Source organism: Emys orbicularis, chromosome 1, assembly GCF_028017835.1.
Source record: "Emys orbicularis isolate rEmyOrb1 chromosome 1, rEmyOrb1.hap1, whole genome shotgun sequence".
NCBI classification, from domain to species: domain Eukaryota; kingdom Metazoa; phylum Chordata; order Testudines; family Emydidae; genus Emys; species Emys orbicularis.
Window position 1 is genome coordinate 252,565,763 of NC_088683.1, and position 25,263 is coordinate 252,591,025.

At 39.3% G+C, this 25,263-nt stretch overlaps 1 protein-coding gene across 1 annotated transcript in view; it reads right to left on the minus strand.

Annotated features, from left to right (window-relative positions):
* Window positions 1-1,028: 1,028 nt before the first annotated feature.
* The window catches only part of TGFBRAP1 (transforming growth factor beta receptor associated protein 1), a 52,400-nt gene continuing 28,165 nt past the window's right edge, over window positions 1,029-25,263 (minus strand). Inside the window, exons 4-11 of the mRNA XM_065419135.1 lie at window positions 22,000-22,082; window positions 12,981-13,322; window positions 10,938-10,995; window positions 8,995-9,138; window positions 7,673-7,819; window positions 4,560-4,719; window positions 2,925-3,358; window positions 1,029-1,901 (exon numbers count right to left, since the gene is read on the minus strand). Coding sequence (XP_065275207.1) covers window positions 1,728-1,901; window positions 2,925-3,358; window positions 4,560-4,719; window positions 7,673-7,819; window positions 8,995-9,138; window positions 10,938-10,995; window positions 12,981-13,322; window positions 22,000-22,082 — 1,542 coding nt within the window. The 3' untranslated portion in view covers window positions 1,029-1,727. The remainder of the gene's footprint in view (window positions 1,902-2,924; window positions 3,359-4,559; window positions 4,720-7,672; window positions 7,820-8,994; window positions 9,139-10,937; window positions 10,996-12,980; window positions 13,323-21,999; window positions 22,083-25,263) is intronic.

Here is a 25,263-nt window from a genome sequence, read left to right on the forward strand (position 1 = left end):
GGTCTTCTCCATGAAATCTGTATAGTATAGAGTGAAAGCACACAAAAGACCAAATTTCATGGTCAGAGAATAGATTTCACGATCGGTGATATTTTCATGGCTGTGAATTTGGTAGGGCCCTAGATATTGTGCAGATACACTTTGTGCTGAAAATCTCAACTGACTCAATCTGAAAATTTAGAGGAGTCATACCAACTATTTCAAGCATGTATCATTCAAGAATCTATTGTACTTATTACAGCTTGATTTCTTCTTTGGCTTAAAGAATTAAAGTTTTAAAAATATGTTTATACATAATCCTCTTATGTATAGTGAAGTTGCCTCCTTCAACTCTCAGGCTCCTTCCAAAATTTGGTTAAACAGTATCTTGAAGAGTTCACAGGATCAGTAAATGTTATTTTTTAAATTATTATAGAAAAAGCGTTAGCTGAAGAAGAGCTCTGTGGAAGCTCGAACGCTTGTCTCTCTCATTGACAGAAGTTGATCCAATAAAAGATGTTGCCTCACCCATCTTGTCTCTTAAACAGAACACTTCAGAATTTATAGAGCATTTACTAAATCATACCAAATTCACTAGCACCTGGGGGTGTCATTACTGATTTCTTTACGACCTCTCCTCCCCTTTCCATCTAGGTCCTAGATCTCACACAGGGATCCCAAAGCACTGACCCTTACTATTGCAAGGAGTTCCACTGAAGTCTCTGCTTGCTGTCATAAAGTTATATTACAGCAGACATTTATAATGTAACCCATACTCTTGACATCATTGGTTACATGTTTATCCTCCAAGGACATTCAATAATAAAACCAATTTATTCAACTGTATTTACAGTATATTTGCATATTAATAAATAAGTCCATATTAAAAATTATTGAAGCCTCTTTCCCCAACAAAAAAGTGACTAGGGTCTAACTAGACTGTATCAGACAGCTTCATTATGACTGGGTTTTTCAAATACAGATGTGTGACTGTATGAGGCCATCAGTTTCCACTGAGTTTATTACTTTAGACACAGCAAAACAGTAGAAACTAGCAACAGGACAGTACTTAAATTTGTTTTATGACAACAATACAGCAGAACGTGGCGGCGGGGTGGGCCGGGGGAGACAAAAAGTGCATCAAAAGCCAACAATTTGTAGCGCACAGAACAAGTTCATAATGTGATCCTGTGGAACAGATTTCAGCAGAAATGAGGACATGCTGCAGCTAACAATCGATATGCATTTTTTTCTTGAGAATAAGCTGCATCATGCCAGTCTCTTCTCTACATGGCTACAACACTGTATAGTCTCTTCATAAAGCATTCTAGAGACAGACAATATCTGACTCCTGAATAATAGGGTCTCTCCCCGCCACACCATGTTTATAAGCAACACATTCAGTGCAAATTTAAGTTTCCTTAAAAAACATTAGTCTGCCCCGTATTCATCCTTTCTGTGAAGAAAAGGCTTATTTTCTTTCAGAAGGTTGATTTTTTTTTATTACTATACACAGAAGAGCCTACTCTTGCGTGTCTCTATTTCTGATGGTTAATATTTTCTTTGCTGTCTACATTCATAAAGAACAGCAGATAAGTGGCCATATTTCACATTTATTGAAATCTTCCCATTAGCCCCAGGATAATCTCTTCATCTTGATTTATTGTTAAAGTAGCTGCACTTGGCTCTTTATCCAGCACGCTTTCCAAGAAGTAAGTCATGGAAACTAGTGCAACCTGGAACATACTTCAAGTTTGACTGTGATGGGTCATGTTAGGATTCATGAGTCTCTTTGCAGCACAATGGGTGTGAACCATACCACCATTCGGGTATCTCACGAATGCAGGCTCACAGAAAGGACTTTGGCACACCTGGCAGAGCTTTTTGTCCGAAAGAATAATTGGGCTTCCTTTTAGTTTAACCTATAAATAGGAGAAAAAAACATGAATCCAATATCACTGCAAATTAGGAAGGGAACTAGAACAACATAACAAATCAGGTTGTTTGTAAGACAACAGTGTCCATTAAAGCTTTTTACATTACAGCTACATTAGCTGAACTGTACTGAGTGGAAAGACCTGGGTCACTTGATTGGAATTTATAAAGCCCAATTACATGGATTATTTAAATTAACTTGGACTAATTTTGCATATTAACAGCAGTTTGTTGTAACTATTCCATGTTTCCTCCTAATTAATACTTAAAAAAAAAAAAAGGCACTTGATTCAAATTCTGACACATCCCAAGTAACTATGTGGAATGTATAGCAAGTTTTGCACGTGTATGTTACTCAGTTTCCCCGGAAATGTATTAGCCCATGGATTCTTGTCTCAATCAGATTCTGTAGGTCAATTTGTTAACTCTCTCAATTAAATGGACATAAGAGCAAATTGGAAGCGTTACGTAATATAACTAAGCAGGGATGGAAGGTGGTTTCTCAAGTGAACATTGTGCTTACAGAAGTGATCCAGTAGGCTTGAGTTGGGGTGAGTGCCGTGCAAATGTTACCACGCAAGTTTATCCAATACATCTCAATCCTGATTAGAGTTCTGAGTTTCTCAAGGAGAGCATGCTAATCATAAAACTAAACACAAAGGGTGGTAAGATGTGCACAACACATGCATTAGTCTGGGAACACCAAATTCTTTCACTTGCAACCTAAACAAAGTACACTAAGCTAGCCACTACTCTACCCAGGCCGAACACCATCCCCTTTTAAAGGGAAAATGAAATCATTTTTGTCACAATTTTTGAAATTTAACCCTGGGTAGAGTTATCAGAACTGTCCTGAGAACTGGAGGTACAACCAGAGAAAAAATAATTTTGGATAACTGAAGAGAACTAAGGGAAGGATTTTTTCCCCTCAGGAATCAACTACCTTAATTTATAGAAAAATAAAAAAAATCCATGTATTTGAATTATAACAAAGAAAGCAATACACCCACCTTGTCATGTTTATAGATTAAGTTTTCAGCTTTTGCTAACCCAAGTGTAATTTGAGTCATTCTTTTTGTATGAAAGCTTTCCCTCATTGCTCTTATCAGGAATGGGGAGAGGAGCTGTACTGACCAGCTGTCAGGCACAAGCTGTAAGACACGGGCTGCATCAAATTCAGCAGCATGATTATTCAAGAGATCTACAGCAGCCATGACCAGTTCACAGTCCGAAGAGCCTGGATTTAGATAAACCAAGAGCAACATATGGAAAAGCCTTTGCCTGTATGGTAGATCTTTACTCTCAGAGCTCCATATGCAGTAATCTTCAGCAGCAGAAAAGTCCTTTAATTCATGGACTAGGATATGTAAAGCTTTGTCATGTTCTTCCAATTTCCCATACAGTATTGCCCTTTCCATATGAAGATCTGTCCCCTTGATTTTATCTGTCAAAAGAGAATCAATTTAAGACAGTGCTCTGTTCAATAAAGGGCATTATTTGCTGCCCCAGAAGGAATCAAAACTTAAGGGAAAAAACAAATGGCAAAATACAACTATCTAGGTGACAAAAGGCAGTGTCATTCCATGTACTTTACCTGAAAATAAGTATATTTTCTATAAATCTACCTTGTGGACTCAGTGTACCTCAGTCCATATTGTGAACTGTGAAAAGCACAAGAAGTCAGTACATTTCTCAGCCTCCCTTCAAATTCTGGAATCTTTCAAGTCCAAAAAGAACACAGTATGTTGAGCAAATGTCCCTTTTATGAAAGAGAGACCATACAAATACTAATCCCAGAACTGTGTTCCAGCTGCCAAAACATTAAGTGTTAACACCTGTCAGAGAAGGGGGATAATTTAATCCATCTATAAATCTCCTGTTAAGGAGGGAAATCTTAATTTTCAGCAAATGTATTTACAATAAGTAGGTGCAGCACAACTGCAGAAATTTAATGTAAACACAAGTAATTTCCTTCCAAAATATGCTGCTTTATTTTCAGTTGGGAAAACACTAGTGTGCATTTCGAACCTCCACATATGAGTAAGCCAAAAGGTGGTTAAGCCTACCTTTAGTTCACTACCAATTTATTCCATGTTCATGTAAAATTCTGAAATAGCAATTCAGTGTTTCCAATTTTAGGTATTGCAAAAGTTAGCAGCTCTTTGCTCTGAAATGTAAGATTTTAAAGGGGATTGTTTATACATTACTACCTTTACCATTGGTTAGGCTTTAACCTACACATTAACATCTTCAATGACTGGCACTGTCATATTTGTCTGCTAAATGCCAGGTGCACATATGGTGCAACATAAAAAGAGTTCGCTCAGGTTGATAAGGAGTGACTAGGGTATGTAATTTCAGTTGCTATTAAAACAGTAACAGCCAGTTCAGTGTATTGGTAAGCAGACTGAGCTCAAATATTCTATTTTTGTTTTAGGTTCATGAGCAGAGTCAGTTTGGTGGCACTGGAAACCACAATGCTTTCCCCATGTAACAGGTATAGCACAGATAAAGGCAATAAAAGTTTCCATCCTCTCAGTGGGCCTCAAACCTGTTCCATCTCCACACCTACCCAGGTCTCAGCAGAAGCTGTCAAAGGAGAATATTGTCTTTCATTTATAACAGGGTAAAAGTACTTATCTTACCTAAAATAAAATGAATTCTATAAAAGTCAGATTTCTGAAGAAGACTGCGTAGCTTAGTCTGTGTTTCAGTCAATTCTGCACAATTGTCTGTGGTCACAGATTTTAGTTGCAGCACTGCCTCCAAATACAACACAGCTAAGTGGGTATGATACTTTTCCTTCTGCAGGCATAAAGGACAAGATTAATTCAATACGTACAAAAATGCAATTACAAGACAGACAACCCACTCACCCCAAATTAAACAGTGATTAGTCTTTACAGGATATTTAGTGCAAGTACACTGACGTGTGCAGTAAATATTGCCCAATAAATTGAACATTTTTTTAATCTTATAGACTGTGCTCTCCAGAAGATTTTAGTAAGTTCTGAAGTCTTTTGTCCCTTCAGTCAATGATTCTTCTAGTCCTGTATACTATCTGATGGTTGATTGGTCCATTAGAGCAGAAACTGAGTCTATATTCCCTATATGTATCCTATTACTACAGCAGATATTCCAGTTATATAAAATGTCAAATCCTTATTTTACTCCGGTTTCTTGCAACAATGAGCTCCACAGGTGAGTTGTGGTGTATAAAATAAAAAATTCCCTTTATCAGTTCCATTTTTGCTGCCTTCCAATTTCATTGGGCAACCCTTGGTCTAGTACTTTGAGAGTATGAAAAAGAGCACCCGACCTTCTTGATAATAGTTTTAACGTATCCTTCTGTCACGTCCTTTTATATCTCCCTCCTCTGTATTTGAACAGTTTTAATCTAATTAGTTTCTCTTCATTTTTAAGTCTGTTCACTGGACCTTTTCTATTTCTAGGATATACTTTTGGAGGTAAGGCCACCAGAATCGGATAAAGTACTTAATCTGAGGGTATGCCATAGTTTATATAATGGCATAACATTTTCAGCATTACTCACTATACCTTACATAGTAAAATTTAAGTCTGATAATTTTTGAACCACCATTACTGAGGAAAGGTTTTCACTGAAATGGTCCACAATGACTCTTAGGACTGAGTGGCAATAATTAATTTAGAACCCAGAGTATATGAGTAGTTCAAATGGTTTCTTCTCACGTGCATACCTGTACATTACCTCAAACTATGTAATATAACAGAGTCAGTAATCTGGTGACAGTGGTTTACCTAAGAAATATTCAGGACATCAGTTGAATGCCACTGCTTCATGGAAACAAGTATGCTCATTAGCATGGTCAGGGCTGCCTCCACTGCAGGATTTTAGTCAATGGTGGGAAGAGGAAACCACCAACTTATTCCAAGAATGCAAAGTTTTGTTAACAGTTCAAGTTGGGGAATTAGGCACCCGAAGTCCTGGTCTCCCCCCCCCTCATCATTGCTTTGCTTTGTTATGTGGGTCAAATCAAATCACTTTCCTTTTGTGTCTCAGTGTAACACCATTTACCTGCCTCAGGAGGTTTTGCTTCAGTTTTAAGATCTGTTGTATAGTGCTGCTGTGTACTGATAAAAGGCTACTGTGTTCCAATCTGAGGGCTGTTGGATGTCAGTGCTGGGTAAACGATTCCTGTATATGCAATTTCTAAAGTGCTTTGTGATCTTACAAGGGTGCTACATGACTTAAGTTGTGTTCCTCCAGCTCTTTACATAGGGATTGAAGAACATAGAATATCAGGGTTAGAAGGGACCTCAGGAGGTCATCTAGTCCAACCCCCTGCTCAAAGCAGGACCAATCCCCAATTTTTGCCCCAGATCCCTAAATGGCTTCCTCAACGATTGAACTCACAACCCTGGATTTAGCAGGCCAATGCTCAAACCACTGAGCTATCCTTCCCACCCATGCCTGCCTCTGAAATATTGAAACTGTGAAGTTAAAAGAAACACCATCAAAGTGTAACAAGATTAGCAATTATTGCTCAACCATTGTTTTTTTATGACCTTGCCTACAGTAGAATGTTTTAGATCTTTAATTCCCTCTGGTTGCAAGTTTACTGGTGGAAGCACACACAAGCTCAGGCCAGCTGAGGTGCGTTTAGCACCATGATGTTTAACTCTTGTGGTAAAAGCACTTAAACCTGTCCACAATACAGCTTCCACTGGTGCAGGTGTACCAATTGGAATTAAAGAGTTTTAAAAAAAAATATCTTAGTAGACAACTTTCCCTCCAGTCTGGTCTGTATGTTGCTTATTAAAGTAATGAACTCCTTGCAACAGGAAACGTATCTGTTTATTCACCATTCTTCATGTCTACTGCACTATGCACATGAATAGCATCATATTAATAAATAAGTAATAAATAAGGCTACGATTTTGTCACAGAGGTCGCAGAAGTCATGGAATCTGTGAGTTCCAAAGACCCCCGTGACCTCAGCCCACATGCGGCTGGAAGCTGCAGGGTCTGGCTGCCGCCCGCGGTAGAGGGACCCCTGGAGCTCCCTGCCACCATGGGAGGTAGGGGGACCCCAGAGCTTCCCGCTGCTGCAGGCACCGAGGGGCTCTTTGCTGCGGGCGGGGGACCCTACAGCTCCTGGCTGGGCCCCCACAGCTCCAAGCCATGGGGGAAGGGGGACCTTGGAGCTCCGAGGCCCCACAGGTGCTGGGGGGCCCCAGAGTTCCCAAGGGCTCCCCATTTTGTCATGGATATTTTTAGTAAAAGTCAGGGACAGGTCATGGGCTTCCGTGAATTTTCTTTATTGTCCATGACCTGTCCCTGACTTTTACTAAAAATATCCGTGACAAAGTCTTAGCCTTAGTAATAGATGGCACTTCCATAGCTCCTTCCAGCTGAAGATTTCGAAGTACTTCCCATAAATGATTTAAGCCTCACCAATGAGGCAGGAAAGCATACCTTGTCCAGAGATGGAGAAAGTGTCAGAGAGGTTAAGTGACTTGCACAATATTACAGAAGCACAATGTTGCAGAACTGGGAATGGAAGCCAGATCTCCTTATTCCCATGGTTACACTCTAGTCATAAGATCATCCTCTCTTTCTCTACCTTCTGGGTAAACTTAAAACCCATTGTACAAAATGTTCAAATTTGCCAAGAAACACTTATGAAGTCTAATTGTCTACTTCAGGCTCTCCATTTGAGGTATCCCAGCTTGTACACTGAATCAACCTTTTTTGTGGTATTTCTGAAGAGCTTACCTCTATTTTTCTATCCAAGACTAGGTACTCCAGATATTTAACAAGTGACTTGGGGTATTTGTTAAGGCAGTTCATGACGTTATCTGGATTAAAGCTGTTTTTTCCCTGGTCTTCCAAAGGCCTTTTCGTAAAAATCTGTACTCCAACCTATAACAAGTTAGTTGCATTGAGGAAGTCAGACGACATCTTTATTTTTTGTTTTAAGCATTCACTTTTTTGTTAATGATTAAATTAAGAAATCAAATACAAAATATCCAGAACACACACTATGCAAAAATAATGGATTAACAAAACCTACTGAACTGGGCTGCTCAGTCACTGCTTCTTGATGCATCATATACCTACTGCCCCAATTCAGAATCGATACATTGCCCAATTTGTAAGCCTTTTGTGGTAGGGACCTTTTCAAACAAATACTTTTCATTCCAGGACATGAATGTGAGAGAAGCATAATAAAATATTAAATACCACAAAGGACAAGGCAAAAAAGGAAGAGTCAAAGGTCAGAATGTCAGCTCAGATTTTCAACCTTCTCTCTGGATTCCTTTAAGTAAATGTAATTAATAAGCTTTTATAATGGCTACAATCAACAAGATTTACTAATTGTGGCATTAAATACCATGCTTCTGATACTGTGACAGTACAGATCCAGGAGGCTGGTTTCAGTATCAGTTAAGTCTACATGCTAAATAGTAGATGGAACAACAATGCCTTAATTCAGAAATAACTAGAACCTATTTAGATGGTAAATTCCATGGGACAAAGGCTGCGACTTGTGCATTTTCTAGCACAAGCACTCAGTTGGCATTTAGACTGGAGTATTAAATACTCGTGGATATTACAGAAATGATGCACTTGGATTTTGGTAGGTAAAGAGCATAAGCCATCTATCTCCTGAAGCAGCACAGATGTTGCCAAGAGAAAAAGGTTGCTTACCCCACTTTCCCACACACGTCACCACTTCTGCAGCCCTTTAGAGCAATGGAATACTACCAGTACTGAACTACTAACATGAGACATCAGCTTGTGTTTTAATCTTCAAACACACACAAAAATCCTTGTTAATATGAAGCAAAACTCCAATATAAATCCCCTTTAGCATACAAAATGTAATTTCTTCCATTGTTTAAGATGACAGCTTAATATTGTTTTTAAATCTATTGTTCACAGTAGACATCTGCAAATTCTGAAATGAAGCACTTTCATCAAACAAAGTAGATCGGCGATAGTTAAGACTGAAAGATTTAGAGGGGTGGGAAACATGAAAGGGAAGAAATTTTTTTCTATAACTATTTTTTTTAAGAAGGGATACAATCACAAACCTCCTCACTTTTCTGTAAAACCCATTCAGCATACTTCCACACTAGTTCTTGGTCTGAGCAGAAGGTAAGGAAGTCTACTATATATTCATAGAGGTCCGAACGTGTAGAATCTTGAACGTCTCCATTAACTATTTTCACCCATAACTGAAACAGAGAAAGTGTATAAGAATTAAACTTCTTAGGAGTTTGCTTTTAATATACTTAAAATCTTATACCAAGTCTACTGCTCAATTAAAAAAATTACAGCAACATTATTACAATTGTACATCTTTCCCTGGTTGTTGGTTCCTATCGAGTTCAGTGCATGCACATGCACACACTCTCTCTCTCTCTCTCTCTCATCCCTTATCCTAGTCCCTAATGGTTAGAGATTAGCTTAAATCCTGAAGCACGGAGGTTTAATATTCCTTTAAAATTTGTTAGCACTAACTCTGGATATCCCTTTTTGAATGTTGCTAAAGTTCTTGGCCTCAGTGACTTGCACAGTAATTATATGCAAGGAAATATTTTTTTCACAGTATCAGTTTGGAATTTGCTCTCTTTGCTCTAAAGTTACATTCAGCTTCTGGTTTCTACTTGAATCCTGCTCTTAATATTCTAGCACAGGTTCAAAATAACTTAATCAGACAGCAATTTAGTAAAAAGCAACCTTATTTTCTTTAATGCTCATTTTGTTCCTAAATGCAGAACTTGCCAAAGTGTATTAGTTTGCCTAGCAGCTGCAATCAACTTACCACATTTACAGGAGTTCATACAAGTTTGTCAGAACCAGGCTAAGTAGCTGGCAGACACTATTTCATGGGAATCGGGGTGCTGGAATAATTTTTATAGTGGGGGTGCTAAGAGCCATTGAACCAAACTGTAAACCATGTACACCTCTACTCCGATATAACATGACCCGATATAACACGAATTCGTAAAGCAGTGCTCCGGGGGGGCAGGGCTACATGCTCCGGAGGATCAAAGCAAGTTCAATATAACACGGTTTCACCTATAACACGGCAAGATTTTTTGGCTCCCGAGGACAGCGTTATATCGGGGTAGTGGTGTAAATAATGGCAATCACTTCAAGCCAGGGGGTGTGGCAGCACCCCCAGTTCCAGCACCTATCAGGTGCATTACTGGGTTAAGAAGTTATATGCTGAATGATTTTGCTCATCCTACACCACCTCATTTCTGCACCAAGGACCTGACCAGTCTTACCATTAACTTTAATGGGCATTGATTGAGACCCTGAAGAAGGGATTAAACCCTTATAGGAAATACCAGAACATAGGAAAAAACTTCTTAAATGAACAAATATGGCTGTGAAATATTGGAACGGTTTTTGTTGATGCACAATTAAACACCACAGCATATCCAGAGGCTGCTTTTCCGCCCAGGATCACTCAGGTGACTACTGCCTCATTTACTTAGTCAAATATATGTAAGTCAAAGTTTATTTAAATCTAGGAAACAACCATATCCCAAGAAAACAGAAAAACACAAGCTACTTAAGACATCTTTACAATCTACTGAAGGGACTATCTTCTAAAGAAATTACCAAGATAGTTCTTCAGTATGAGAGGTTCCTGTCAGAGACTGAGAACATTTTAATGCTTCTAGCTGAAGATGCACAGATATGATCACAACAGTAACTAGGGTAAGTACACACACACTTGGGATTTTTATGTCCATTAAAACCCATCATAATTCTGGCTAAGAATTATTAAGGTATAAAAGTTTATCTTGAAAATAATTTTTTTAATAATCACTTACGTGACTTTTTATTTCTCTAACATTTTAACCAGTCTGAGGAATTAGGTTTTAAGAGAAAGTTCATCCTGCTGTGGATATATGCCAAATTTTGAAATTACTTAGACACATTTCCGGGATGGTTTATGAAGGAACTAACAAAAGCTTTATTATACCATTTTGATTAAATACTGATTTGTCATTCTAACCTGAAGTGCTGCAGCATCTTGACCATTGTAGTGATACAGGAGTCCAAGTGCAAAATACCTGTATTTTAAAAAATGTATGAACATTTAAGTTCTTAGATCCTCTTCATCAGTTTAAATATGGTACAAATTGCAAAGGATAAAGAGCAGTGGTTTACTGTCTTCATACATGTCATGCTTTCCTTCATTTTAGAATTCACCCATCCACAAAGTTCTATATTAAGTATCAGTGGAGCAATTCTAATTCATTAACAGCTGCTGGTCAACCAAAATCTCTTTTTTACACTATAGTATTTATAAAACTCTACCTCCTCTTTAAAAAAATCTGATTTTCTTTACTGCAATGTAGATTAGTGTCAAGACACAGCAATACGCAGTTCAGAACAAGAGTCTGCCATGTTATAAAATTTGTTCTACTATAGTATGGCTCTCCATTGTTTCCATTATAATGCCTATTTCCGTGGGTTTAAAATTCTGCCTTTCATATTTATTCCAACTAAAATTAGTCATGTAAAGTCTTTGTCATCAAGTGGATTTGTTGGACAATTGAAACAGTAAAACACTCTTAAATCCAATGAAAATCACAACTGAGACTTCCAGTCCAGCCTATCCTATGCTATACTATTGTGTAATATATTTTTGGATGTCTGAGAGGGAAAAAAAATAGAGAAAGGTGCAGACACATTGCTTAAAGTTAGTTTTCACACTTTTTATGTGTACATTTACTGTAAAAAGTTTTCTGAACAGTGCTGAATGTCAAGCACTTGATTCTCTACTTTTTTATTCTCTTCTGGGTCCTCCCCCTTCTAAGGTATTCCAAAATAAACCCCTTTGGGGCTCTCATAACTTCTTCCTTTCTCAATTCAGTGGAAGCACCAGCAGGAAAACCAATATCAGATTTCAGAATTCAAACATGAAGTTTCTGACCAGTGAATAAACTAGTAGTTTTAAAGTTAACTACTAAATAATTTAACTATAGATTTAATTAGAATTCAACTTAAAAGTAGTTCTGTTCACGTACTAAGGTGTCTTTTCTCCCAGCGCAAGACATCTCAACAACAAAGAAACATTTTATTCTTATCGTTCCACTTTTAATTGTCACACTGTCTCTCAGATCACAAAGGGTCATACCAGTCACTCTATCATTTGTTCAATACTGTACAAGTCATTTAGTTTTAACTACTACTTAGGGTTGCCAGGTGTCCGGTTTTCGACCGGAACGCCCGTTCGAAAAGAGGCACTGCTGACCCGGGGCTAAGGCAGGCTCCCTGCCTGCCCTAGTTCCGTGCGGCCCCCGGAAGCGGCCACCAGGTCCCTAGAGGCTGCAAAGACCTGGCGGCCGCTTCCTGAGCGCTTCGGTAAGCGCTGCTGGGAACCTGGACCCCCCCCCCCCACACACACACCCTAACCCCCTGGCCCAGCCTGTAGCCCTCTCCTACACCCCAACCCTCTGCCCCAGTCCGGTGGAAGTGAGTGAGGGTGGGAAAGAGTGAGCGACGGAAGGAGGGAGGAATGGAGCGAGCAGGGGCAGGGCCTTGAAGAAGGGAAAGGGTGTTCGCTTGTGTTATTAGAAAGTTGGCAACCCTACTACTACAAAGTATCAAACAACAGCTGAGGTCCTTTAAGCCTAGAAACACCTAGGGATCAGGCAATTGAACAGTTTCCTAACCTCAAGGGGAATATTTCCCCCCCAAAGTTTTCATTTTCAAGCTCGTTAATTATGAAAAGAAGTTCAAATTGTACTTGCCTGAACCAGCATAAAATTGCTGGCTTGCAAGCTCCCTACACACAGCTCTGCCAATGCACCTCAAGTTTGAGCTTCAACTCCACCCAGACATTCCAGTCCATCTCTTAAAACAAATAGTCAAGTATGCTGTTTTGCCATTTGTGCATACACCAACACCACAAACTAAAGTGAGCCTCGTCTGACTGGGACATCTAGAGAAATGGATTCAAATCCTTAAGTGACTGGTAAATGTACAGACCAAAAACAAAACATTTCTCCCACTCCCACCCCAGAGTTGGTGATCTAATGAAATGTCTCACTTTTTGTGTTTCTCCAGCCAGGCAGCACTGTCTGTTAGAAGACAGAAATTCTCCGAGACCAGTAGATCCAGAAGGCTTTCATGATTAGCCTCTGCATACAGCTTGAGCAAAGCTGTATCAATGTCTTCCTTGTAGCCATTTGCAACTTCAGTGCTGCGGACTTCATTCAAATAACTCATGAGGAATCGTTTGCACTTAGTCATCTTCTCCTGGTCCCCTTGGGTCAGCTGGTTTAAATCAGCGTACTCGTGAAGAGGTGGATGAGATCGTATGAATGAAGAGGAAGTAGGCAACAGGAAGGGGTAGAGAGAGATCAGTTCCCGGACATCCAGCTGGCCGCTTCTGCAATTACAGTGTCAAACTAAATGAAGCAAAAAAGAAAGAAAAAGTATACATAGACACACAAAAAAAGCCATACTGAGGTGGTCTGCACATAGGCTTTTCAGTACAAAGACGCCATTTAAACTGTCCATTTCTGAAAGTTATTTTTATTAATCTTACTATTAGAGACATTTCCCCCAGAACAAATGAGGGGATTTTTCTAGTTCTACGGGAGCACTCTGGTGTCATTCGATGTATGTGTCCCAGGGCATGAGAACTTCATGATTCAAAGGGACTAGTCAGGGGACGATCAGCTTTTCACTTCTTGGAGACTGGTATGAATCCATCTCAGGTAAGTACTGACAAATTAACATCCGACAGCTGTGGCCAATGTGAAATTAGTTGGTGGCCCCAGTCCAGCTCTTAGGGGACTACTACTTTATATTATTTGTGCTGGTCTCTGGATGCATTCAACTATCCCTCTCACACAGGGCTGAGGCACAATGAAACCACCAGTAAAGTATGTGTTCTGTAGATAAAGGTGACTTGTCCTATGGACAGTCCACCTGGCACCTTTCACCAGCAACTAAATTTGCTCTTCTTTAAAAAGACAGAGAACCTCAGGGAGACCTCTATGCTTTAAAAGAAATTTTGTATGTGGAATGGAGAGGGTGGTTGCCAACATATGGTAAAGAGTCAAGAAAACAAAAGATTGATTAAATGAACAGCTATTTATAGATACACAACTATATGTTGTGTACGGCAGACTAAGTACAGACCTCTAGAGCGTTAAAACCCACCTGAGTTACAATGAATGAATTACCAATGTTGAAAGAGTGCTGCCTGTGCTAACAGAAGCCTTGTTTTTCTTCGAGATGCTCCTTCAGCCAAGGCTGAAAATATTCCTGAAGGATATTTTGAGAGTAAAAAGTCTGGCTAGGAGAAGAAGTTACTGCATATGTTCAGATTTGTAGAGCACCTCAGGAATGTCTAAAACATCTGTCTGACTTATACTGTTAAGGTTTCAATGCCTGGGACAGGAGTCAGATTTGGACACAAGTTCAAACAAAGCTAATATTCACAGAGCAGATCCAGAAAGAACAGAAAAGTCTCTCAGAAGACTGCACTAAGTTTTGAGGACCCAACTGAAGTAAATTAGAGTTGCAACCGTACTGATGGGATGACTTGACCTTTTTTGTTTTGGTTTCCACACTTCCAGACACACTACTGGACAGAACAGAAATACTGTAAACCTTCAGAAATGGAAGCAGAATGCTCAGAAAGAACAGGGGCTGCTAAGTCTCATCCTAAATTACTTCTCCCATCTTTTATCTTGTGAAGTAATGGAAGAAGTGTATTTATGTTTGAAGTACAGCGATCCGATACAATTTCTGAAAACCTCAGCCATAACCTCATCCCCACCTTGGCCTCTTTTACTCCAGGGGAATCATGCACCAAAAAATTCAAAATTCTGCAAAATTCTGCATATTTTGTCAAAACACCACAATATAATCACACCAGTTTCAATTATTTTGGTAATTTATTTCAAAATACCTGTCAGCAACTATGTCTGTAACAATGCAGACAACAAAAAAGATTCAGGAAATATTTTTTGACAAATAGATTCTTTACTAGGCATACTAACACAGAACTCAGAGGAGTAATAATTCATTTAAACTAGGGCTGCTGATTAATCACAGTTAACACACATGATTAACTCAAAATTTAATTGTGATTAAAAAAAATAATTGCAATTTTAATCATACTATTAACACCTGTTGAAATTAAATATTTTTGGATGTCTATATTTTCAAATATATTGATTCAATTGCAACAAAATACAAAGTGTACAGTGCTCACTATATTTTTTATTACAAATATCTGCACTGTAAAAATGACAAAAGAAATAGTATTTTTCAGTTCACCGCATACAAGTACTATAGTGCAATCTCTTTATTGTGAAAGTGCAACTTACAAATGTAGATTTTTTTTTTGTTGGTTACAAAACTGCACTCAAAAACAAAACAATGTCAAACTTTAGAGCCTACAAGTCCACTCAGTCCTACTCCTTGTTCAGCCAATCGCTAAAACAAACAAGTTCATTTACATTTATGGGAGATAATGCTGCCCGCTTATTTATGTCACCTGAAAGTGAGTACAGGCGTTCGCATGGCACTGTTGTAGCTGGCACTGCAAGATATTTACATGCCAGACATGCTAAACATTTATATGCCCCTTCATGTTTCAACCACCATTCCAGAGGACATGCTTCCATACTGATGACACTCATTAAAAATTAATCCATTAATTAATTTTGTGATTGAACTCATTGGGGGAGAATTGTATGTCTCTGGCTCTGTTTTACCCACATTCTGCCATATATTTCATGTTCTAGCAGTTTCAGATGATAACCCAAAACACGTTTGTTTTAAGAACACTTTCACAGCAGATTTGACAAAATGCAAAGAAGGCAAAGAGATTTCTAAAAATAGCTAAAGCACTCAACCCAAGGTTTAAGAATCTGAAGTGCATCCAAAATCTGAGAGAGACGAGGTGTGAGCAAGCTTTCAGAAGTCTTAAAAGAGCAACACTCAGATGCAGAAAATACAGAACCTGAACCATCAAAAAAGAAAATCAACCTTCTGCTGGTGGCATTTGACTCAGACGATGGAAGTGAACATGCATCGGTCCACTCTGCTTTGGATCGTTATTGAGTAAAACCAGTCATCAGCATGGACGCATATCCTCTGGAACGGTGGTAAATTGAATTACTTGTATTAGGTGAATTAAAATACACAATTTCTCTTTTTTTTTTTTTACAGTGCAAATATTTGTAATAAATAAATATAAAGTGAGCACTGTACACTTTTATTGTGTAGTAATTGAAATTAATATATTTGAAAATGTAGAGAATATCCAAAAATATTTAAATACTGTAAATGGTATTCTATTATTAACAGCGTGACTGATCACAATTTTTTTAACAGTGTGATTAATCACGATTGATTTTTTTAATCTCTTGATTGCCCTAATAAAAATAGATAATATGCATATCTAGCTTTTCCCGAAGGCCTACCATTCGCTACATCTGTGAAGACCTTACTGCTTAAGACTCCCTCTTCAGAGTCTCTCTCTCACACTCAGCCTAGCTCCCTAGACAGTTTCTGTCAATCAACCCCGTTCTTGCTCTTAGAGTCTAACTCTTGAATGTTTGATTTCTAGCTTCCCAGCTTTGGCAAAATAAGGTTTGCAACCTATGAGAGACTGGACATTGCATTCTTGAAGCTAACAGCTTGAGCCATTTACTGTCTTTCAAGTGCATGTTGGGGTGTCAGATCTATTGGGTGACTGTCTTGTTTGCTCTTCCCACAACCCCCTATAAAGTTAGATCAGTACATTCATACTGGAAATTCTAAGAACTCTATAATTACACAGTGTTTTGACCTCACTAAGTCACTTACAATATTACATATTATTCATAGATTAATACACAGCAGCTCTACAACCATCACAGTGGGAATGCATAAAGCAAGCCCTACAACTACCAGTGTCTATCCCCAGTCACCTGGAATCTGCTTCTGTAAATGAAGTACTTTGATAGCTTTCCATTTTTGTGACTGGCAAACAGATCAACTGCTGGGAAGCCATACTTCCATGAGATGAGTTTGAAGATGTCCAGATTCAGACATGATGAGTTGTTGATGGTGCATCTGCTGAGTCAGTCTGCCTTCTCGTTTAGTTCTCACTTTCTATTACTCTTATGGAACTAGTTTCTCCTCAGTCCATTCCATTACTTCCATTACTTCCAAGCATAAGATCCACCTCTGAGTTCTCCCTTGGTTGCTGAGGTTTGCTAGCATGCCGCTGCTGTCCGACTGGACCAGAATAGAACATGATTCACGAGGTGGCTCTGGAACCTTCACAGGACAAGCTTCACCACTCACTTCCACAAGGCTGATGCTCTCATTCCTATCCATGGAGCTCCATGTGCCCTGCACTGTTCTGGGACCCAGAGGTGCTCTTCACCCCAATAGGCTGGCATCCTTCAGGAGTACCAGAGGGACCATAGAGCAGACGCAAAGACCACTGACAGTGGACAATCCTCCCTGGGATTGTCCAACATCTGAGACTCCAGTAACTGGACTGGAACCAGCACCCACTCTTGCATGCATAATGGTGTGCAGTTCCAAACCTTCAGCAGAAATTTCTGGCAACTTGATGTGGAATTATGACCATCGCATAAGAAACCAGAAGGACCCACTCCATCCCTACTTCATCCAATCACCCAATCTGGCAATCCTATTAAACACTAGATTGGTCTGACTGAAATCATGCCTTTTGGATATAAAAGCAATACAGTCCTCCTTCTGAGGGAACCAGTTCTTAGGGGTATTGTTGAGAGACACCATCCTTCTGAGGAGTGGAATATTCTGTCTCCTAGATTCAAATCAGGACAGATGCACAATCTTTTGGTACCATAGCAAAGTCCATACATTGCAATCACCTCTGCTTTTGACCCGTGATACATGGTTTTCCCATGACTTACCTGCCATCTTCCTTTTGGTACTTCTGTGATGTGGATGAACAAAAGGAGCTTTTCTCCCTGTTGTTGGGCTTGTAGTGCCTTTGAGGTACTGTATGGAGATGGGAGGGTCTGCTTTGGTTTGGATGCTCCTTTTGCATCCATCTTATCCAATTTTTTCTCCAGAGAGGGGAAAGCCTATGAATTTGGATGAGCACAGGGTTTGTCTGGTGTGAGCAACTGCAGTCCAGGATCAGATGTGGCACCTAGCTGAGAATCATATTGTCCACTGAGGTGTCTGAAATGAAAGGTGTTGCTAGGGATATTTTTGTAAGGGCAGAACTGAAGTCAGGATGGGCCTTGTCATCCAAAACTTGTAGGTCATCTAGCCAAGAGACCATAGCTCTCATAAAACAGATAGTGGCTAGGGATGCTTGGAGCACCCAACTAAGGCTCCGAGTCCTTACTAAAGGTGACCTCCATCTTTCTTCCAGTTGTCTCTTTGGGAGAGAAACCCCTTTCAATGTGACCATCATATCCTTTGCTATGATGCCATCACAGCATCTACTTTCAGTATTTCTTAATGGCATTTTTTGGCTCTTGCATCTTATGGTACCTAAGTGCATGCCTGCTCATATGCTTTCCCTTGTCAGGGCATTCCCATTCATCCCTGATTATGTCTTCAAAAGAAGGGGGAAGCGAATTCCTGTCTCAGGATGGGATTTGGCAGGTATTTGAACTTAGTCTTCCTATCTACTGCCACATTTGGTTAGATCTATATGGAAGATGCCATTTTCCTGCAGTATCAAATTTATCAGGGGATAACATTTTCCTCCCCTTGCCCTGCTGAGATACCAAATCAGAAAGCTTTCCCTCCTCCTGAGTAGTGGAGGTGGGGTCTGAGTAAGAATAGGAAACTTTTAGATATTTTATACTCATTCTCTTTTGTGTTTCCTGGAAGGGGGGCGGCGCCTCTTTCCCCCCGTTTTGCAGGAGTAACTCCATGCCTGTGGCCAAGGTGAGGTAACTCTGCAGCCCTTTTTATCAAGACACCTGATAAGAGGTTGAGCCCTTTAGATACATAGAATCATAGACTATTAGGGTTGGAAGAGACCTCAGGAGGTCATCTAGTCCAATCTCCTGCTCAAAGCAGGACCAACACCAACTAAATCATCCCAGCCAGGGCTTTGTCAAGCCAGGCCTTAAAAACCGTTAAGGATGGAGATTCCATCACCTCCCTAGGTAACCCATTCCAGTGCTTCACCACTCTCCTAGTGAAATAGTGTTTCCTAATATCCAACCTAGACCTCCTCCCCCACTACAACTTGAGACCATTGCTTCTTGTTCTGTCATCTGCCACCACTGAGAACAGCCGAGCTCCATCCTCTTTGGAACCCCCCTTCAGGTAGTTGAAGGCTGCTATCAAATCCCCCCTCACTCTTCTTTTCTGCAGACTAAATAACCCCAGTTCCCTCAGCCTCTCCTTGTAAGTCATGTGCCTCTGCCCCCTAATCATTTCCGTTGCCCTCCGCTGGACTCTCTCCAATTTGTCCACATCCCTTCTGTAGTGGGGGGACCAAACTGGACAAAATACTCCAGGTGTGGCCTCACTGGTGCCGAATAGAGGGGAATAATCACTTCCCTCGATTTGCTGGCAATGCTCCTACTAATACAGCCTAATATGCCGTTGGCCTTCTTGGCAACAAGGGCACACTGCTGACTCATGTCCAGCTTCTCATCCACTGTAATCCCCAGGTCCTTTTCTGCAGAACTGCTGCTTAGCCAGTTGGTCCCCAGCCTGTATCGGTGCATGGGATTCTTCCTTCTTAAGTGCAGGATTCTGCACTTGTCCTTGTTGAACCTCATCAGATCTCTTTTGGCCTAATCCTTCAATTTGTCTAGGTCACTCTGTATCCTATCCCTACCCTCCAGCGTATCTACCTCTCTCCCCAGCTTAGTGTCATCTGCGAACTTGCTGAGGGTGCAATTCATCCCATCATTCAGATCATTAATAAAGATGTTGAACAAAACCGGCCCCAGGACCAACCCCTGGGGCGCTCCGCTTGATACCGGCTGCCAACTAGACATCGAGCCGTTGATCACTACCCGTTGAGTCCGACAATCTAGCCAGCTTTCTATTCATTTTATAGTCCATTCATCCAATCCATACTACTTTAACTTGCTGGCAAGAATACTGTGGAAAACTGTATCAAAAGCTTTGCTAAAGTCAAGATATATCACATCCACCACTTTCCCCATATCCACAGAGCCAGTTATCTCATCATAGAGGGCAATCAGGTTGGTCAGGCATGATTTGCCCTTTGTGAATCCAAGCTGACTGTTCCTGATCACCTTCCTCTCCTCCAAGTGCTTCAAAACTGATTCCTTGAGGAACTGCTACATGATTTTGCCAGGGACAGCCGTGAGGCTGACCGGTCTGTAGTTCCCCAGGTTCTCTTTCTTCCCTTTTTTAAATATGGACAATATATTTGCCTTTTTCCAATGTCCTCCCCTTCTGGCTCCTAGTCTCACTGTTTATGGGAGTCTCCTCACAAGAATCCTTCAATTAATCTTCGGGAGAAAAGAACTATTTAGCAGCCCTGCTTTCTTTCCTCGCAAGGAGCTGACAACAGTCTTCATACTGGGAGTACTCGGGATCTCTTCTGGCCAGGGACTTCCCATATGAGCTGGCCTGATGGAGTTCTCCTTGTCCTTAGACTCTCTCCCTGAAGTGCTCAGCAACTCCTAGTTGAGCTTTTCTGCATAGCGCCTCTGGGGAGAGGATGTCCCGACATGCTGGTCTAAGTCTGAATCCTGAGCCCAGCACAGCAAAGATCGGGTGACTGAACAGTCAGGATATAATTTGCACTCTGTAGAGCCTATAAATGCCACTTCACGTACAGAGCACTGCTCTGATTCAGGAGCAAAGTAAGCCATCTGTTCTGGCATTTATTTTCCTCAGGAGATTTCTCTATTTCACTCTGTTTCTTTATCCTTCCCTGCTAAATGTTCACTATTCCCCATACATCACAAAACTCTAGGAACATTGGGCCGCACCTTGGGAAATTTCTTTCCCATTTATTTCCTTTTTTGTGATAGCATTTCTCACAATTCTATTCTCCTTGGCATGGGTTCATTAGCCAAGGGACAACATTTAATTTTTTTTATCTACAATTATAGGGCAGTTAGCATTCTATACATAACTCACTGGTTGGCATTAAGGTTTTACAAATCATATTTCAGGAGTTTCTATACAGCTTTGGAATGATTTCTGGTGCGAAGCCAAATAAGGGGTGGGGACAGCCAGGACTTCATTGCAACAGTGAAAAGTCTCCAGAATTACAAAGAGGGGAACAGCCTATGCGTCTCAGAAATGTAGGAGACACTGACAGCAGAAACAAAACAAAACAAAAAACAGCCAATAGGGTGAGCAGCATCATTTTTAACCACACTTATGGAATGAGAACAGAGCAACAAGATTGTCAGCAGCCATTTTGTTTCCAAGTCACAGTAAAGTCAGGAAGAGTTGTAGAGATTTTTAAAAATGGCAAGTAGAACTTGTGGAAGACACCCAACACTGTTTAAGAAGGCAAATCTGAATATAAAGAAAAGCTTAATAGAAAAATTGACAGTGCAGTTGTGTATCACCAGTATATAACTTGCAACTGATTTTACCTTAATGCAGAAATGTTACTGCTTCCTAATTATTCAATTGAAGAGCACTAATACATCTCCCCTTCCACTCCCTCCTACCCAACAATTTAAGTATTTTAAGTGGACACTGTGCCATATTTTGCCGTTTTAATAGATTTAAGAAAGCAGAACAAAAGCTACATCAGACCCTGATCTTGGAAGCTGATCTGCATGGGCATGAAATCAGTGGGTCTCCACATGGGCACAGTGGAGATTAGATTACAGGATCAGGGCCCTAGTACTTTATGTCAATTACAGTTATGGTACAAAAATATGAACTTAACACATTATGGGTTACCCTTCATCCAATCATAAAGCTGTTCCAAAATTATTTTGGTCCTCTTCAACTATAGCCATTTCTACCACAGCAGTATTACACTTGCATCATAAAATACTCCTATGAAATGCCTTTAAATTCAAGCATGTAACCTTGTTTAAAAACGATTAACATGAGTGTTTTTCATTTTGTCAACACAGAATTACCTGAAGAGTTCTTTTGCTTCTAGGAACTGAAGCTGTGCAAAGTGTATAAAACCTGCTTGCTGCAAGATTCGTTTGTACATTACCTGAAAGATGGGGAAAAAGGTTTGTTAGTGTAAATGACTCCATTCAAAAACTGTCATTACTGCAATAGTTAACTACTTCACAAAGTATTCAATGCATGATATAGAACTATGCTTCTGAATTACTGCACATGATACAAAACCCTCAGCGTATGCATTTAAAATCAGGTTTACTCAACAACAAAGATAATTTTGAAAATACTCCCTACATGAAATTTCTGAATATTTAAAACAATTTTAGTCAAGACTCCTGAACACAAATCCAGATTGACAAATTTAACTGCTCACTGCACCATTTTACATCAGACTCTTAAGATATCATATACCCTGACTTGTCCTGAAAATTTAAAATAGGGCTGTCAAGCGATTAAAAAAAATTAATTGTGATTAATCACGCTGTTAAACAATATACCATTTAAATATTTTTGTATGTTTTCTACATTTTCAAATATATTAATTTCAAGTACAACACAGAATATGATGTGTACAGTGCTCACTTTATATTTATTTTTTATTACAAATATTTGCACTGTAAAAATAAATAAGTAGTATTTTTCAATTTACAGTACTTGTATTAGGTGGTGCAATCTCTATCATAAAAGTGGAACTTACAAATGTAGAATTATGAACAAAAAGTAACTGCATAAAAAAAATCAATGTAAAACTTTAGAGCCTACAAGTCCACTCAGTCCTACGTCAGCCTATTGCTCAGACAAACAAGTTTGGTTACAATTTGCAGGAGATAATGCTGCATGCTTCTTGTTTACAATATCATCTGAAAGTGAGAACAGGTGTTCACATGGCACTACTGTAACCAGCGTTGCAAGATATTTTATGTGCCACATGCACTAAAGATTCATATGTCCCTTCATGCTTCAACCACCATTCCAGAGGACATGCGTCCATGCTGATGACGGGTTCTGCTCGATAACGATCCAAAGCAGAGCGGACCGACCCAAGTTCACTTTAATCATCTGAGTCAGATGCCACCAGCAGAAGGTTGATTTTCTTTTTGGTGGTTTGAGTTCTGTAGTTTCCGCATCTGAGTGTTGCTCTTTTAAGACTTCTGAAAGCATGCACCACACCTCGTCCCTCTCAGATTTTGGTCGGCACTTCAGATTCTTAAACCTTGGGTTGAGTGCTGTACCTATTTTTAGAAATCACACATTGGTACCTTCTTTGTTTTGTTAAATCTGATCTGAAAGTGTTTTTAAAACGATCATCATCTGAAAATGCTATATTAACATGAAATATATGGCAGAATGCGAGTAAAACAGAACAGGAGACATGCAATTCTCCCCCAAGGAGTTCAGTCACAAAATTAATGCATTATTTTTTTAACAAGCATCATTAGCATGTCCTCTGGAATGGTGGTCGAAACATGAAGAGGCATATGAATGTTTAGCATCTCTGGCACGTTAATAGCTTGCAATGCCGGCTACAGAAGTGCCATGCGAACGCCTGTTCTCACTTTCAGGTGACATTGTAAATAAGAAGCAGGCAGCAGTATCTCCCATAAATGTAAACAAACTAGTTTGTCTTAGCAAGAAGTAGGACTGAGTGGACTTGTAGGCTCTAAAATTTTAGATTCTTTTGTTTTTGAGTGCAGCTATGTAACCAATAAAAACAAAATCTACATTTGTAAATTACACTTTCACGATAAAGAAATTGCACTACAATACTTGTATGAGGTGAACTGAAAAATACTATTTCTTTTGTTTATTTTTACAGTGCAAATTTGTAATAAAAAATATAAAGTGAGCACTGTACACTTTGTATTCTGTGTTGTAATAGAAATCAATATATTTGAAATGTAGAAAAACATCCCAAAATATTTAATAAATTTCAATTGGTATTCTATTGTTTAACAGTGCAATTAATCGCAATTAATTTTTTTGAGTTAATCGCATGAGTTAACGGCGATTAATCAACAGCCCTACTTTAAAGGGGGAAGAAAAAAAAAGGAGAAGTGCATGCAGACAGGTAGGAAGAGCCAGACCTTATAACAACTATAAAGTGCTACAAAACTAAGGGTCTTCTAGTGTTTCTATTATAACTTTCCTTCTGAAGTTTTACTTTCAAGATTTTTATATACTTGGCATACACATTTTCATCAACATAGAAATAGCATTTATTTAAATTAACCCATCCCCACCTATAAAAGCAGAGGTGAAACAGACCAGTATATTTTAAGCTAAATGTTGAGTTAGTTGTCACTAGATAATGATAAAGGTATATGCAATGTTTTAGGTATTCCCTGTATTAACAGAAGTATCCGTATTAATGAAAATACAGAGACAAATACACTTCTCAAATTGCAGTCTGCAGCACACCTGATCACATGATGCTGGTTCCTCTTGTTTCCAGGAGCATCTACAGTTATGATCATCTGCCAGCTTCATTGATATAAATTGATTTTTACACACTACTCAAAGCTCTAAACAGTGTTATGAAAGCTGTCAACACACACAGTGCTAACAGCTCCAATTTTCAACTGAAGTACCTAGGAAATTGTAGTATTCCTCAACAATCTATTGCATGCACAAAGATACTGCACAAGAATCGGAGGCCTACCACAGGGTGGATTGATTTACAAAGTGATTTTAAGTAACCGACTTTAATCATGATTTAAATCAAACAGGAAACTTTGATTTACATTGATATTAATTGTATTTTGTATATGCAACTTTTCAGTTATTTTCCTAAAGCAAGATTCACTCTTATTGGTTGATATAACCATTAACAGTTGATTTGCAACCAAATTTGGTATTTTTTGCTAACTGAGAGGGTATATGATCCCTATACATTTAAACAGTTATATGCTTAAAACACACATATTCAAATTCTTAATTTTTACATTTTTTATGATAAACAATGGTGGATGATGCATTTCTTATTTACTAGGTAATTTTTTTACTCTCAATTTGCGTCACGCGACATTTGAATGGAAACTGGAATTCAGTTAAAATGTATAAAAAAGCATTTTAAAATTAAGTGTGCTAGATACATAAAGTATCAAATTTCAATTTAGCACTGCTTTATTAAGCAAAGGCTGTAGATAGCGAATTGATAGCTTGTTTCTGGTCACCGTGGGCCAGATTTTCAAAGGTATCCAAGTGCCTAAAGATGCAGACAGGTGCCTAATGGGATTCTCAAAAGTGCCCAAGCAGGGCAAGGTGCCCAA